At 35.3% G+C, this 16291-nt stretch overlaps 2 protein-coding genes across 2 annotated transcripts; one reads left to right on the top strand and one right to left on the bottom strand.

Moving 5' to 3' along the window:
• The first annotated feature begins 326 nt into the window (after positions 1-326).
• mal (molybdenum cofactor sulfurase) lies at positions 327-6088 on the top strand. Its single transcript, XM_089632910.1, has 5 exons — positions 327-963; positions 1050-1344; positions 2354-2966; positions 4171-4610; positions 5416-6088. The coding sequence occupies exons 1-5, from the start codon at positions 455-457 to the stop codon at positions 5605-5607; spliced, it is 2049 nt and encodes a 682-aa protein (XP_089489036.1). The 5' UTR covers positions 327-454; the 3' UTR covers positions 5608-6088.
• Positions 6089-6642: 554 nt separating this feature from the next.
• Positions 6643-12469, bottom strand: LOC149423191 (migration and invasion enhancer 1). Its single transcript, XM_089633062.1, has 4 exons — positions 12363-12469; positions 11976-12032; positions 10728-10825; positions 6643-8210 (listed from the first exon to the last, which is right to left on the bottom strand). Exons 1-4 carry the CDS (start codon positions 12467-12469, stop codon positions 8047-8049), a joined length of 426 nt encoding a protein of 141 aa, XP_089489188.1. The 3' UTR covers positions 6643-8046.
• Between the last annotated feature and the right edge of the window lie 3822 nt (positions 12470-16291).

Below are 16291 nucleotides of genomic sequence, written 5' to 3'. Positions count from 1 at the left end.
CAATTACTCACCTACCTACCTACTTATTATTTTACCAACATAAATAGTTTGCAAACTTTTCTTGTCTATCACCAATTTTCCCAACTGTCGCAAGTAACTTTTTTATGTTTTCTTTTTAGGTCAAACTTATCTAGACCACGCTGGTGCAACTTTATATGCAGAATCCCAAATACATAATATTTCAAGAGATCTAGTGAAAAATGTATTTTCTAATCCACACACCAGTAAACATACTTCCAACTGTATTGATCAAGTTCGATTTCAAGTGTTGAACCACTTCAATACCAACAGCAATGAATACAGTGTCATATTCACTTCAGGGGCCACTGAAGCACTCAAACTTGTTGCCGAGTCTTTTGAATTCAGAAAAAATGATCTGGAAAGTACAGAAAATTCAAAAATATCATCGGGGTGTTTTGCTTATCTTCAAAATAGCCACACATCTGTCCTCGGCATGCGTGAAGTTGCCTCATATAAAAAGGCCGAGGTAATATGTGTGCCACATGACGATATGCTTGAAACAATGGCGACTACCCAAGTACATAATGCCGATGAAAATTTTAATCCATTAAACTCATCTGAGCGAGCATTATTTGTATATCCAGCGCAGTGCAATTTCAGTGGTTACAAATACGAATTGAAATGGATTGAAAAAATACGTAGTTGCGTATTGAATGAATTTACTCAAAAGCAGTGCGGTAAAGTTTTTCCAGAGTGGGCAGTACTATTAGACGCTGCTGCATTCGTCTCAACAAATAGATTGGACCTTTCGGCTTACAAACCAGATTTTGTTTGTCTATCTTTCTATAAAATATTTGGTTATCCAACAGGGTTAGGAGCATTACTCGTTAGAAACAAAAGTGCACATCTGTTGGACGCAAGAAGATATTTTGGAGGAGGAACTGTTCAGATTTCTTTGAGTGGAGAGAATTACCACATCCGACGAAATATCATACATGAAAAGTTTGTTACATTTGGAACAATACAATCCTTAATAATTTTCTGTTGGATTCAACAAAACAAATAATAATCATACTGTTATTTTGCAGGTTCGAGGATGGAACTGCATCATTTTTATCGATCATGGCGCTGAAACATGGTTTCAACACGTTGCATTCAATTATTTCTCCCACAGAGAATGAAAAAACCATGGACTTGATTTCAGAGCACACTTTCAGATTGGCTAAAACTTTTTACGAGAAATTAAAATCAATGAAACATTTTAACGGGTCGCCGATTGCCTGCATTTACGCTGATACTGAATACACTAATATACATCAACAAGGAGGAATAGTTAATTTTAATCTTTTAAGATCTAATGGTGACTATATTGGATATTCGGAGGTCAGTTCCTGTAAAATTTTCTAACCACATTCAATTCCGTTAAGTCTAAACTAAAACTTTGAGGCGCACGGTTTTCAACGCTGTGCAAGCCGGTTTCCTACAGAGCATTGGACCATCCCATAATGTCTTATTTATTTTTCGTTTAGACTCTACTTCAGCAATTATTATAAATTGTCTGACAGTGAGATTGAGATTCCGATTATAAAAGCCTTAGCCGACTATAAAACACTCAGTTTTCCCTTTCTTATGACATTGTCAGAAACACCGGTCGGTGGCTGAGTTGACATCGCATTTGGGTCCCACCCAGGCGTAGTGTGTTCAATTCCTCGGCTGGCTAAGTCCTCCATCAGAACACAAGCAACATTTACCGAGTACAGTGGTGGTAGTAGAAGATTTTCAAATATTGTCATATTATTCGTAACCCGGGATTGTTTGTCTTTCTTTTAAAATTAAAAAAAACAGGTAATGTGCATTTAAATTGTTGTATTTCAAAGAAATTGACATTGTATATTGTGTTTATTGTACATACCTATTAGTTTTCTTCTCATTTTCCTAGAAAGACATTTGACACAAAGCTGGACTTTTCTTTATATTTACTAATTTAGATCAGATGAAAGAAGTATCTAATTTTACTTCAACTGCTGATCAGCTTTGGAAGAACCCTTCCTTCATTCACGTTAATATATTTATACTGTACAAAATAATGAAATAGGTATGTCTACGGCCCATTAAAGTATGTTCACTGAACTCAGTTCCGTGAAAGCGCGCTTCATGTCAGTAACATATCTTTCTCCATTCATTAATTTAAGTTATATTGGTGAATTTATTTAATAATTTAATAGTTGAAATAAAAAAAAGTAACTGTTTCATCGAATCAAATCATGACACAATGTAACTTCCTTTTCGAGGCATTCATTTTGTAATTTTTTATTTAAATTACCATATATTTTTTGTTTTTTAATTACGTCTAATTATAAAATTTATAAAACACATTTAATTATATTGACAGGTCACCCACATGGCCGAGTTATTCAATATACAAATCAGATCAGGATGTTTCTGCAATCCCGGAGCATGTCAGCGTTTCCTAAACCTGTCAAATGAAGAGCTACTCACACATTTCCAAGCCGGTCACATCTGTGGAGATAACAACGACCTTATCAAAGGGGTGCCTACAGGCTCTCTGAGAGTGTCTTTTGGTTACATGTCAGTGATACATGATATTGAAACCATAATAAACATGATAATCAAATGCTTTGTAGATAGTGATCCAAAGATAAGCATGTCCAACGAAGTAGCCAAACTAAAATTGCTGGATAATACATCAGTCAATATTGATATCACGGTGAATTCAAACATCGCAATGACCACGCCAACTGCCAATACAATCTTAAGAGCTAGGGGAATTGTCAAAGAGATTCACATCTATCCTTTGAAGTCTTGTGCTGCTTTCAAGATATTGTCTTACTGGGAGATAGGAGCTAAAGGTCTAAAGTATGATAGAGACTGGATGATTGTGACGGAAGATGGAGTCGCCCTCACACAGAAACTGGATACAAGGATGTGCATCATTCAACCTTCAATTGATTTGGAAAAGAATATTCTGCGTTTATCATTTCCTGGTAAGAATTTTTTCCGTCACCAGTCATTGTATTCTGCCTTCATAAGCAAAAAGGCAGTTATGAATTTGCAAAAATCACTTTCTAACATCTTTTTTATTATAATAGATGAAAGGTCTCATAATGTGACTATTGCAAATTCCTAGCTGCTTTTAACGGTCATGTACTACTGCGTAAGTACATATTATACACTTTTAGCTAAATAGCTCTCTGAGATCTTTGCCATCTCCGGGGATATTGTTGTTCAGAGGATCTTTATGGGGAGAGGATAGATTGAAGTTGATTTGCGGGAAATAATAAATAACCATCATCTTATGTGGACTATCTTTCCCGAGAAAACAGTGGATCATTTTATAGGAGGGAGGATACACAAGAGCCGGCAGTTCTTCATTCAATTCAGTTCTTCGATCAAATGTTTTCAAAACATCGTATAAAATAATATAATATAATTTTTTTGTTTTCCATCGGCCACGAAAACATGTTTGCACAAACATTTGGTTCAATGTTTGTGGTAATATTGTTGCTGGAGACCCGCCTTAACTATTACAATCTGTCTGTGCAGTGGCGGCTCGTAACTTTCAGTGTGATAGAGCACCAAGATTGAAAACAACATTATTAGTGTAGCTGAAAATTTTTTATCTGTTATTCGGTGTAAAACTTGAACGATGACTCATACTTACAACAAAAGTAGACGGGCTTTTGAGTTTAGTCGGTCAACTAAAAACTTGATCAACTTTGTTGAAAGGGTATTCACACTTGTTGATAAGCTTTCAAGTGTCATTTAACAGAGTTGATCAACTAAAATCGTACTGTCAAAACCCGCCATAAAATTTTAAAGTAAATTAAAAAAAATTTATTTTACTCACATAATTTTGTTTGTGGTTGTTTTATATTTATCTTATACTATTGAAGTTTATTGGTAGTATTGATTTGTATCAGGGCTTATCTTGTTAAATTATGATCATAAATCAATCTTCAATGATATTATCATAAATAATGGTTGACTTATGATTACAAAAATATAGGCAATTAATCATTTTAAAAGCCTTTGTATTCTTTTTATATTTCCATTACATACACAAATGGATACACATACCACAGAATAGTGTGTAAAGATCCAGTGATTATTGTAAAAGAAAATATGTCAAGAACATATCAAAATCGTGTATAAACAGAATTGACTGTTTATTGTTTATTACTTTTTTAGATGTAGATGATGTAACAGTCACCCTCTCCAAGCCAAATGGTCAGCCAACTGCTCAAAATTCACTATGCCGTTCTAAGGTATGCGGAGACAACATTGAAGGTTACGATTGCGGGGACGAAGTAGCCAGCTGGCTGCTGAATGTCCTTGGCACTCCCGGACTGCGATTGATCAGGCAAAGCGATGCCGAGATAAGATTGTACAAGAAAAACATTCTACTTACCGTCGAAGAGTCACCTTTATCACTCTCAAATAAAGCCCAATACCATGCAATTAATCTTGCTAGCATCAGATGGCTAGCGGACAAAATTGAAAATCAAGAATTCGAAGAAAGGCTTGATAATTTAGTAGATAGATTCCGAGGAAATTTTATAATGGACGTAGAGAATGCTTTTGAGGATCTATCGTGGCAGTTCATGAAAATTGGAAGCACAGATTTTCAGGTAAATTTAACTGAGTTTTCTTCATTCCGGTGGATTTGTCACCAAATATTACTATAAATTAATATAATAATTAATAACCTTAAAATTATGAATGACTTTTGTCATTAACTACGATTCCAGTTCTCCCAAATGACAGCAAAAAAATCGTTAACATAAGGTTAAGGACAATTCCTTATCCTTAACCGCTTTTACGCCACCGTATGTAATAGAGCTATTTTGGGGAAACTACATGTGGTAGATTATACAGCGTGTCCCAAAAATAGTATCAAGCGGAAGTCCACAGGTAGAACACCCCTAGGGGTACCCAAATTCGAGTTATGATTTTTTTGTGAAACCTTGACTAACAAGAAATTATAAGTATACTTAAGTCACAGAGACATGAATTATTGTGATACATGCTTTATTTTGTTTTATTATTAGGTGAATAATATGCCTTGCAGACACAAAACAATTGTGGGCAGATCTGATACCTAATAATGCATAAAAAGTGTTAAATCCCAAAGTTAGATAAAATTGAAAACTATAAAAAATTTCGAGGTAGACTTAAAAAATTCTGCCAAGATCCTTTTTAAAAACCGATTTTATCATATATATGTTTACCTTGTAAATTTCATTGAGCTTAAAATTTGTTTGTAAGCATAATGAAAAAAAAAAACCAGTTTAAAACAGTGAGCTAAATAATTATTATCATTAATTGTGCATTATTGAATTGCAAACCACTCCACCACCGAGGTTGTTATAATACTGTTCAAAATAATTAAAATTGATATTTTTTGCTTCTTTTACAAGTAATATTCTATTTCAGATGATCGGTCCATGCACAAGATGCCAAATAGTTTGCATTGACCAAGCGACTGGGGAAAAAACCATTGAACCTCTTCGAACAATTTCAAAACTCTTTGAAGGGAAAGTCAACTTTGGGGCTTACTTCTCTCACATACTCAACAACAATGAAAGAAAAATTATTTCATGTGGTGATGTTGTCTTTGCTAAGTAAATCAATTCAGGTCACTACGATGATTTTGTAAAAACTTCATTTTATTCACTGTCAAGCAATCAAACATTGCGTTACTTTTCGTTGATTATTCGTATTTTTTATTTTAGTTAGTTATAGCGGACCAAAATAAGACACTTTATTCATTTACAGTATTTGCGGTCAAATGTTGTCATGATTGTTTTTGAAAAATTCGATTTTGTACAAACTTATGTTAAAAAAATTATTTCTTTGAAAAGAGTACACTTGTTGTTATTTAGTATCAGGTTAGGTTAGAATGGTTATAAGGTTGATTAAATTACAGTACGTTGTTGTGGATCATTCCGCCCCGTAAATATTTAACAGATAAAAATAATAACAATGAATTTATATAATACAGTTTTGTGATTGTTCACCTTAAGTCCATTAGATAGAGATGACATTGAAAACGCATTAACCATAGCCTGGGCTGGCCTTGCGGGCGCAATTGAATTGCCAAGATGCAGATAATAAGCCAGAGTAAAGCTGGCCTCTCAGAAGCTGGGCGTACTGTACAGGGCCCGCAGATACTTTAATAGTACACAACTGCTGACCCTGTACAAATCACAAGTGTGCCCTACTGTCGAATTTGGCAGCCATCTCTGGTCCGGAGCCCCTAAATACCTGAAAAAAACCCTCGACTCTGTGCAAAAATGGGCGGTCCGTTTGATAGATTCCCCAATCTTAACAAACGGACTGCAATCTTTAGAGCACAGGCGTCAGGTAGGTATGCTGTACTTGTTCTATCGGTATTACAATGGAAGATGCTCTGAGGAACTAGCGTCATTGATCCCTTCGGCACCGGTGCGTAGTCGGGATACACGCCAAACGCACGCCCAACATTTGTACACGGTTGACATTTGTCACATGAGAACGGGTCGCTTCTACGATTCAACAGCTCGGCTATGGAACGAACTGCCGGCCTCTGTGTTTCCTCCCTCCTACAACATGGGACTCTTCAAGACCCATGTTCACTCCTTCCTCTCCACAAAAAGACCCTCCACACAGCATCCCCAAATAATGTTTTAATGTTTTACAAAAACAGCGCTACACAAAAATACAAATCATTCGAAAATTACTGATTAGAGTGATCACATACCTAGGTCTACTAGTTTTGATAAGATAAGATTTTACTTGTGCCAGACGCCATTTGGTTCAGGGCCGGCCCTGACTATAACTTACAGTATATTTGCAAACTTTTTTGTAGTATTTTTATTTTTTTTAAATGTATATCCGACATATCACACTAACTATGTTACTAAAACTAGATACACAGAAGAGGTATACATAGTTCAATGTAATATTACAGCGCCCTTAACCTCTGTAAAACCGTTCGTGCACCAGTGAAAAGAATTTTTTCTCGCCAACCATTCATGCGCGCTGGTATTGGAGTTCTACGAGATTCCCTAGCAGGAATCTTTTGGTATGCGATTTAATCCTGTATACCATGAGAAAGTGCATTTTTTTTTAACAGAATCGCTTGTACTTGAAACACTTTTAGAGTTTTTTTTTTTTTTTTTTTTTTTATTAACAAAATTTTTGATACATATACAATTCAGGTACATACATAGTAATATAGAATGAAAGAGTAACAAAAAAATCCCACAAAGGATTTTTTTGAGTTCATTTTTGATTTCCTTCAAAAAGGGTCTGGTGTTCCAAAGGCTATGGTAAGTTTTCACAAAAACAGCACTACAGAAATTATCCCATTATGTACTATTATTAATAAAAAATAGATTTAGTGAAACAACACTTTTTATATACAATTCGTTCCATGGGGCTGTATGAATTACCATGTGTACAAATGAATCATTTTTTCCACAAATACCTAAGGAGAAGAAGTATGTTACTTGAGATGCTGGTAAAAAACAAAATAAATTTTACTGCCTATTATTGATTGTCTTGCGTCAAGCTGGACAAGACGTTGGACGTCAAGTCTGCTGTATTATATGTACAAGACAAATTCACAACTCAAGAAAACTCCTGCAATAAATCCACCAAATACGTGAATACTTTGAAACAAATCTCGAAATTATTTATTAATATATTAATCACATTTAGTTAATAGTTTAGGTAGCGGGTAGTTGGGGAACATAGGAGCACATACATAATATTTAACAGAGCGGGAAAGAAATATTGGTATACGAGAGAACTAACTGGCAAGTGAAGGCAAGACTTACAAATTGAGTGGAATTAATGAAAAGTAAACATCTTCAAATTTCATGAAGCATCTTCATTATGTAATTGACTGACGAATTAGGTTTTATACTGGAAATTGATTAATAAACGTCACCTGACTGAATTATTTAATTAGATTCATTTTGAATAAATAAAAGATATATTTACATCTATGAACTACTGACTATGTAATTCTATAAATAATTTAACATCGAGTATATTAATACATATACTCATTTGTACTAATTATGAAATAACACAGTTTATTGGCTGTTGCCTGATAACAGGCATGATCAAGCCACTCTCGGAAGCCACTTTTACTGCTTGCGTTACTTCATCAAAATCAGGTAGTGCCATTGTCTGCAGTTTAGAATACACTTGTACTTCATTTATGAATACTTCAAATGATCCTGAAATTAAAAAGTACCATCATGACTTATTTTACTGTGCTAATTCTTAAAATAGGCAAAACATTGAATTTCTTGGCTTCGTAACACGGGTAAACGGCTCAATCATAAATGTGTTAAAAACAAGTAGGATGTTATGATTTAAGATTTTCACGGCCAATAGTATTTTTGTTATTTGTTTTTGGGGTGTTATGCCGTGTTGCGCTAATTCCTTCTAATAACACATCTGCCCTGATGATGGACACTTCAATGCTGTCCGAAACGTTGGCTAAAGAAGGAGTTAGCGCAACACGACATAACACCCCAAAAACAAATAACGAAAAAAAAAGTAGGATGTTACTTATTATACAGGCCCTTGAGGTGATTTTGCACAAAAACAGCGCTATACAAATCATCCAAATATTACTATTATTATTTATAACCGTAAATGCAATAGGGACACTAAGGGGTAAATGCACATTTTATTTTTGGTTGCACGTTTTATATTGACCAACTTTAAAACAATTTCAAAACGGTATGAAAATCGAAAAAACTCTAAAAAAAAAGTGGGTGTGTCAAGCCTACGCAAGACAGAAGTGAAACTTCTAGTATTCCTCTCTCTCTATTTTCATTTCATCATCTCTATTTTCTCTCTTAGGTTAGTTTGAAAATTAGAGGTTAAATAATTCAACGACGAAGCATGGATTTGATAGGATATTTCCTCTTGTGCCACTGATGTGTTCATCACCTCTATCTCGTCACTACTCATTTTTAACACTGAAATTCTGTACCAAACCGTATGAACCACAATCAATTACGTATTTCACTCGTATTACACTCACGACGCAGTATACTAACCAAGCAGCTGATGCTTGGCGTGGCGCAGTTCGCTGGTGTCTGAGAGAGAGGAAAGAAGAGAAGAGAGAGAACGTTCGTGAGCGGCTCCCCCACCTCAACAAGCGCATATGGTGAGAGAGGGACAGTGAACGGTGAGCGGTGGTGGGGGTACCCGCATTTTCGTGTCGATCCTGACTCGGTTTTACTCCGTCCCCGAAAATCCATTACGCGCCTAAAGAAGTTTCACTTCAATAATGTTAAAAGTTATATTTTCGTGATATTAAAATGTGATTAAAACAAAAACTTGTGTTCTAATTTTTTCACTTTACTTGCGATGTACGAATCCATGTTTTAGCTGTTCAATGTTTTTTCCCTGCAAAAAATATAATAAAACAAATGAGTCGTGTAATTTCTATACCCGCTATATCAACTTTCATTGATTTGGAGAAAACCGCAAAAAACTGTCACATCTCTAGCGTACATGAGTAATTGCATTACAATTTTTTATATAATGAATTGGAGTAATAAAATTTCGAAAAGCATTTATTTTTCTATATATGTCTAGCAATAATTAAGTAATTTTGATAAATAAAATGGATAAAACGGATTTTGATACTCACTTCGTGATTTTGAAAGTCAACTGAGCCGACATGGCGGGTTTAGAAACACACGCGTAGATCATTTTGACACACGAGCGTGGCGTCAGAGCGGCGGCCATATTGTATTTTGGCAAAATAACTGCTTGTGATTGGTTGAATCCGATATAGCGGGTTTTGATAGTAACTTTCTGTATGATATAGCGGATTTGGTTTCTCACTCGCAGTTTTAACATGGTTTTTGGTCGTGATAAGGAGGGTTTTGAAACTCAATTTTAGGCTCCTCTTGTTGCTCGCAAAAATGTGAACAAGATGTCATACTCAGATCATTTTGTCAAAAAATCGGATATAGCGGGTATAGAAATTATACGATTCATATTTGTGATGATTTATGATATGTAGATGATAATATGATTACCAATGTAGGCTGATGGATTAGTAAGTAAAGGGGCGAAAGCACCACTTGCAGGATCTGAGTCGGCCGTAGGAGTGGCAGCTTGCCAGACCAAAATAGAAAATTGAGAGGTGGGTCAAATCCCAGCACTGGAAGGAATGGGAGAGGGCACCCGGAATGAGGCAGTCCAAAGTATAAACAGACCAGACCCTAGACAAACCAGGCAACTACTCAATATGGACAGAAACTCACTGAGGGAATGGTAGGACTACTAACGGGACACTGCCATCCCAGGAGACACATGCATTTGTAGGGAGTAATAGATGCAGTAAATGTAAAAAGGATGAAGAGAATCCAATTCACCTATGGTGCCTATGTCCCGCTCTTTTGGGAACAAGGCTCAGGTACCTAGCTAGACACATTGTAGAACCACGAGACATATCCAATGACAACCCTGATGAACTTTAATAATGGAACCAAAAATTTCCATTCCTTTACTTTAGTAAAGGAATGAAAATAAAATGGGAGATAACACAATGGGCTTATGCTCAAAAGAATTATACATAAACCGTCTCCTCTCAATTATTAAAAAAAAAATTATTCAAATTGATATGGGCAACTGTTATAATATAATTTGATGCTATTATATTTATTATTAGCATAGCACATCACTAAAGAAGTTACTGGAAATCCACATGGTAGTATATTTCATACCTTGTCTTCCACGAGTACAAGTAACGTCAACATGGGGAGTTGCTTCCGTCAATTTTCTAGCAAGTTTCAGGCAATTTCCTTCATAGTCACAAATACTGCTGGAATAATAGTTTTGCCACAATAATAATGTGATGTTTATTACGTATGTAGCTAAACAGAATTCTGTAGTCGTTATACATTTTACCTCGTTTGTTGCATAGATATTTACATTTTTTAAATAAATTATTTTGATAAATAGACGTACAGAATGGTGAATTATAAGTTATTGATTTTAGAAATGTATGTATACTTCACATGGCAAAGAAAAGCAGAAAGAGCTAGTTCATGGTCATCATTACTCAAGTCCTGGTAAAACTATTTTATCTTTTCATCACCATTCGCTACGGTAAGTTTAGATCACTAGTATTGTTTTGCATTTTAAATTGGCGAGTCATAAAAATAACAATGTTTAATATAATTATTAAAAAAAAAAAAAATCGTAAAATAAATTTAGAAGATGTGATGAAATGTTTCAATTTTATTATTAAAAAATTCTTAATTTTTGTAAAAAAATCAGAGTGATCCAATTGCTAAAAGTGCTTTTCTATATGGTTCCGATTGAGACTGTCGAGGTTTTAAAGGTTACACATTTATTATATAAAGTTTGAAATTAAAGGTAAATAATTCTTCATCAATCATGTTTTAAAGCATGGCTCTGTCTACATAGAACTAGTGTTTGAACTTTTTTTCAGTTAATATATATACGATAATATAATTTTAATTGTTGAGCATTCTATTGCGAAAAATGGTTTGTGGTTGTTGTGTTTATAATACAACGCACTCCATACAACTGTTCGTTACAATAGGAATAATCAGACCACTATCAGAAGCAGCTTTGACATGTTTTATTACATCATCAAAATCTGGCAAAACCATTGTTTGCAACTTCGAATATATTTGAACTTCATTTACAAAAACCTCAAAAGAACCTGCAACAAAAGATCTCTTCTATTTTACATTACATAGCCAAGTCTAAGATAATAATTAAAACAATAATGACTTGTTTGAATACCCATTCTTCCCCGAATACAAACTACGTCAACTTCTGGATTTGTTTGACTCAATCTTCTAGCAATACTAATGCAATGCCCTTCGTATTCACAAACTCCACTGCAATAGGGAATGAAATGTTATTTGATGAGAATTCTAGATTGTTTACAACTAATGCAGAAAGAACAATAATTGGTAATTATTAGTTAAGGCAAGTACCAGTATTCCACCTTAACTTTCAATCTCCCCTTTTCACAATGTTTTTGATCCTTATTTCTTCATTCATATTAAATGTTTTAATTCTTCAATATAACAATGTTTTCAACGTCTGAGGTCATAGATATGCCTGAAAAATTTGAAAGTCGTACGAATTACTACGAGTGGTGCTGTCAAAAGTCATAACATTGTTTTACCCAAAATAGCATTTTTTCGATTACGTAACGCAGCAAAAAGTGTTTACCCATAGACATAAATAAACCACTCTCCCATAGATATTAGAAGTGAGTCGTTCGCGAACGAGTCGGCTCAGTGAACCGGATCTTTTTGCGGATCCGTAAGATCCGGTTCCCAAATTAGCCGCTCACTCGTTCGCGGATCAGTAGTGACTCACTCGTTCGTGTGAGTCGGTTCACTCGTTCGCGAATGGTGAGCCGGTTCACTTGTTCGCGAACGATGAGCCGGTTCACTCGTTCGCGAATGGTGAGCCGGTTCATTTGTTCGCGTTTAAATATTTTGCGCGGAGTATGTAGTGTAAATTTTTTTGTGGGGAATTATGTTTCATAGAAATTCCGTAGCCACCCCCCCCCCACGGATTTCAAATATCTCGTGAGGAGTATGTATTTTTATTTTTTTTGTGGGGAATTATGTTTCATAGAAATTCCGTAGCCACCCCCCCCCACGGATTTCAAATATCTCGTGGGGAGTACGTAGTTTGAAAACTTTTGTGGGGAATTATGTTTCTCAGAAAATCTCTAACAACCCCCCCCCCCATGGATTTCAAATATCTCGTGAGGAGTATGTATTTTGAAATTTTTTGTGGGGAATTGTGTCTTATAGAAATTCTGAAATTCAGAAATTCTAAAAAAACAACCCCCCCCCCCCCCTATGGATTTCGAATAATGAAAGGAGGAATCACGCTCACGCAGAATATTTGTGGGGAATATGTGGGCAGATTACTGCAACTGAAAAACGGCGACATTAGGCTAAGATCCGCTGGCAACACTGCCGGTGACCCGCTCAATTGAGCCGGTTCCCTGAAGCGGATCTTTCAAGTGAACGGGAACTAGTGAACCGGCTCCCTCAACTGAACCGCTTCGCCCATCTCTAATAGATATACCACTCACCCAATAGGGAAGGATGGGTATTTTCTTTATGGGACTTGGACACGGTCAAGCGGCTTGATCGCAAGCACGTAGTTTATTGTCTATGGCACTTTGTGTCAAGCATTTTGACCGTGTACCGAAGCTGGCTTGCAAGCATTGCGCAATTCTACGTGCTTGCGGCGAGGCTTGATGCGAATTTATATTTTTGGGGGAATAGACAAACGACAATAGACAAATAAATATCACGTATCATAAACCATGATATAAATTGAATAAAATTGTTATAAAATAGGTACTTAGTTATTGTTTTTGTGTTCAATTTGTAGAAATCCATCTAATTTAAAAATTCTGGAAGTATTTTAGTATTTTTTAATAATTATGACAGCGGTTTTCAAGGTCATTAATAATCAAACTGTAGAATAAATAATTTTCTGAATTTTCAATGGAGAAAACATATTTTTTGTATGAATACCGCACAAGATATTCATACAAAAAATAGCTGTAGCCTGTAATACACTTTGCAAATGCTCATGGGTAAAGCGGTACCTTAACTTGTACCATTCTTGACACCAAATTCGTTTCTTTTTATTATTTTATTCAAACATAAAGCTAACGTAAGAGCCAAGAACGCTTTGTCTTTGACAGATTCCATTTTGCCGCGAGTCACGAAATGACAGGAAGGCATAGAAGTACATATACATAGACCACCACGAAATCACAGGAAGGCGTGGCCATGCTTGACGGAGAGGCTTGATGCGGGCTGTCAAGCCGCTAAGCATAGACAACAATAGACAACAATAGACAAAAAAACTACGTGCTTGCGATCAAGCCGCTTGACCGTGTCCCAGTCTCTAGAGATTGTCAACATTCCTGTCCCGGTTATTTGGAACCGGCTGCTATTGGAATATTTATCACCGGAAATATTAAGGACTCCCGACATGGAGTGATCGGGTGCATCCAGTGCTTGTGTCGGGTTATGTCAGGAGCCGTTACAACCGGGGAAAAGCATTAAACGATGCATGAATGTTGCCGGGACGAAGTGGGGTGGCGAGGGTCATATATGACCGGGCGTCCATTTTTTATAAAAGTATTTTTATCTTTTTTTCTATCATGCTGAAATACTTTGACTTAAAAAGAAAAATAATAAGTCTTTCCATTAGTAAAATTTTAAGCTAAAATGAATAATTCACATTTCGCGCCGCTGTCGTATGAATCGGTTTAACTTAAAAAATAAATTTCTTTTTTGTTTATTATATGAACGAGATAAAAGTGAAAATACAGTTTTCTTACAAATTCCCCAAAAAAACGAACTTGTTTTTGAAATATCAAGTTCTCTCCATATTTTTATGATTGGATTAAAAATTTAAGTTAAAATGGGGTTAGCGTTTTTGACGTTTGATATTAAAATTTTCACCGGAGAGATAATTTTATCTAGTTTCTAAAACAGTATTTGTTTTTACGGAAAATCAAAAAAATAAGATGTATGTAACGCATTTGAAATACACAGAAAACATTGCAAACTGTACAAAAGTGATGAAAGTACTGAAGGGTTAGACATCCGTTGTTGAGCCTTGTATTGAAAAATATTTATTGCAATGTTGAAGTCACTTTTGTTTAAAAGTGAAGTCATTCTCCCCAAAGACAAGATTGTTGATAAGTTGGTCCTGCCTCTTGGAAAAATAAAAGCCTTTGCTGCTTAGCTCTGGTGAAGTTATCCGGTTACGCGTAGTACGTTCATGATTGCAAATGTGCCCATTGCGTAGTTAATGTGCTACATGCATGTCCTGTTTAGACTCGACCGTTCCGCATTTCGTCTGTCTTTAATTTTGGTTGTTTTTTTCGTTACCGGTTCAAGATGGTGGCTCAGTAAAGATAATTTTTTTAAATGTGAATTCTTAAGTGTTTATTTCGATGTTCTTATTTAATTTTTTTCAGTAGTAAGGTATACCTGTCCGAAGATAGTTGGAAAAAAGAAAATTCATTCAAAGAAGATCATTGGGATAGTCACGGTTCTTTGAACAAAATTTACATTTGCTAATTACATTTTTTTTAATTACATAAAATAAATGGTTTCTAATTAAGTAGATTGGTATTTAAATCATCTACTTACAATTCTTAAGATTTCGGAGGATGTGTTGGCTTTAATTCGAAATAAATGAAAATATTAGAAACATTACGTGCCAAGTCGACTGATCACAGAACTCAGACAGAACTACTTGTTATTGATAAATAGACAGCACTAATTATTTAACTTTATTTATTAAAAATATTTTGAATTCCTTAAATATTTAGCAAACTGTAAATAAAATATCTGTGAGCCCCTGAATATTAAACCATATAATTAAAGTAAGTGTCTGACATTTTCAATTGTGTGGGAGGAGGGTTCGGGAACCGCCGCCTCTGGAACCATTTGTTGGATAACCAACACCTCTGCCATAGGTCACCCCAAGTGATTTAGCAGGGGTGCCCGGGTTCATGCTGCGTGGTCAGGTCGTGAGAGATTGGTTTGGAGAAACCCTCTGACCTTTCCAACTGCTCTCTCGACCCATCGTCTTGCGCCGCAGTGCGTCGTATACTTACGTCACTCCTAGATACACTGACCCCTGATTCCTACCCAACCTTCATATCTTTTACCTTCCCAGAACTTCTTCTCCTTCATTTCCTTAAAAAAAACCCATACAGCATTCCCAAAGATGACATATGCCCTGAAAGAAATTATTTTCTTCAGGGCCTCCTGTGTGGGTTTAATGTAGAAAAATAAAATAAATTTAAAAAAATAAAAATATAATTTTCAAATCCATACAAGCGACAAAGCAGGTGAGTCTGCTAAATTTGTTTTCACCAGACCATTATTGTTATTGTACATTTGAAATGCGCTTCTGCTCTTGTGCAAAAACGTAGTTTCTTGAAGAGTCATCCCATAATTTTTCACGGTTATTGTATATATATATAGTAGGTATATTCTCAAATTCCATAGGTCCACTCATCGAATACTGATCCTTTTTGTTGGCCACTAACCAAACTGTTTTTCGTAATCATTATCTAGTTAAGCACATTTTCCAATGCATTAATCTCGTATGATCTGTAAAAAAACGTGTTGCAATATACATATTTTGATAGCACCGAATCGAATAAATACATATTATTTTGAATAAAATTCAACGTGTACGTACGTGTGTTGTAGATACAATTATAACGTAACATAAAACATTT

The sequence above is a fragment of the Hesperophylax consimilis genome, chromosome 6, assembly GCF_061612785.1.
Source record: "Hesperophylax consimilis isolate HC1 chromosome 6, BYU_Hcon_1.0, whole genome shotgun sequence".
In the NCBI taxonomy this organism is placed as follows: Eukaryota; Metazoa; Arthropoda; class Insecta; order Trichoptera; family Limnephilidae; genus Hesperophylax; species Hesperophylax consimilis.
The sequence above is the reverse complement of the archived record's forward strand: the minus strand, read 5'-3'. Positions and strand labels throughout refer to the sequence as shown.

Excerpts from the sequence above, each read along its gene's own strand:
- mal (XM_089632910.1), top strand. The coding sequence starts at position 455 with ATGCGTGAAGTTGCCTCATATAAAAAGGCCGAGGTAATATGTGTGCCA. Across the intron at positions 964-1,049 it reads CGAAATATCATACATGAAAA|GTTCGAGGATGGAACTGCAT; the intron begins GTTTGTTACATT and ends GTTATTTTGCAG. Across the intron at positions 2,967-4,170 it reads TCTGCGTTTATCATTTCCTG|ATGTAGATGATGTAACAGTC; the intron begins GTAAGAATTTTT and ends TTACTTTTTTAG.
- LOC149423191 (XM_089633062.1), bottom strand. The coding sequence starts at position 12,469 with ATGAACCGGCTCACCATTCGCGAACGAGTGAACCGGCTCATCGTTCGC. Across the intron at positions 12,033-12,362 it reads CGACTCACACGAACGAGTGA|AAATAAGGATCAAAAACATT; the intron begins GTCACTACTGAT and ends ATATGAATGAAG. Across the intron at positions 10,826-11,975 it reads AAAGTTAAGGTGGAATACTG|CAGTATTTGTGACTATGAAG; the intron begins GTACTTGCCTTA and ends CTATTATTCCAG.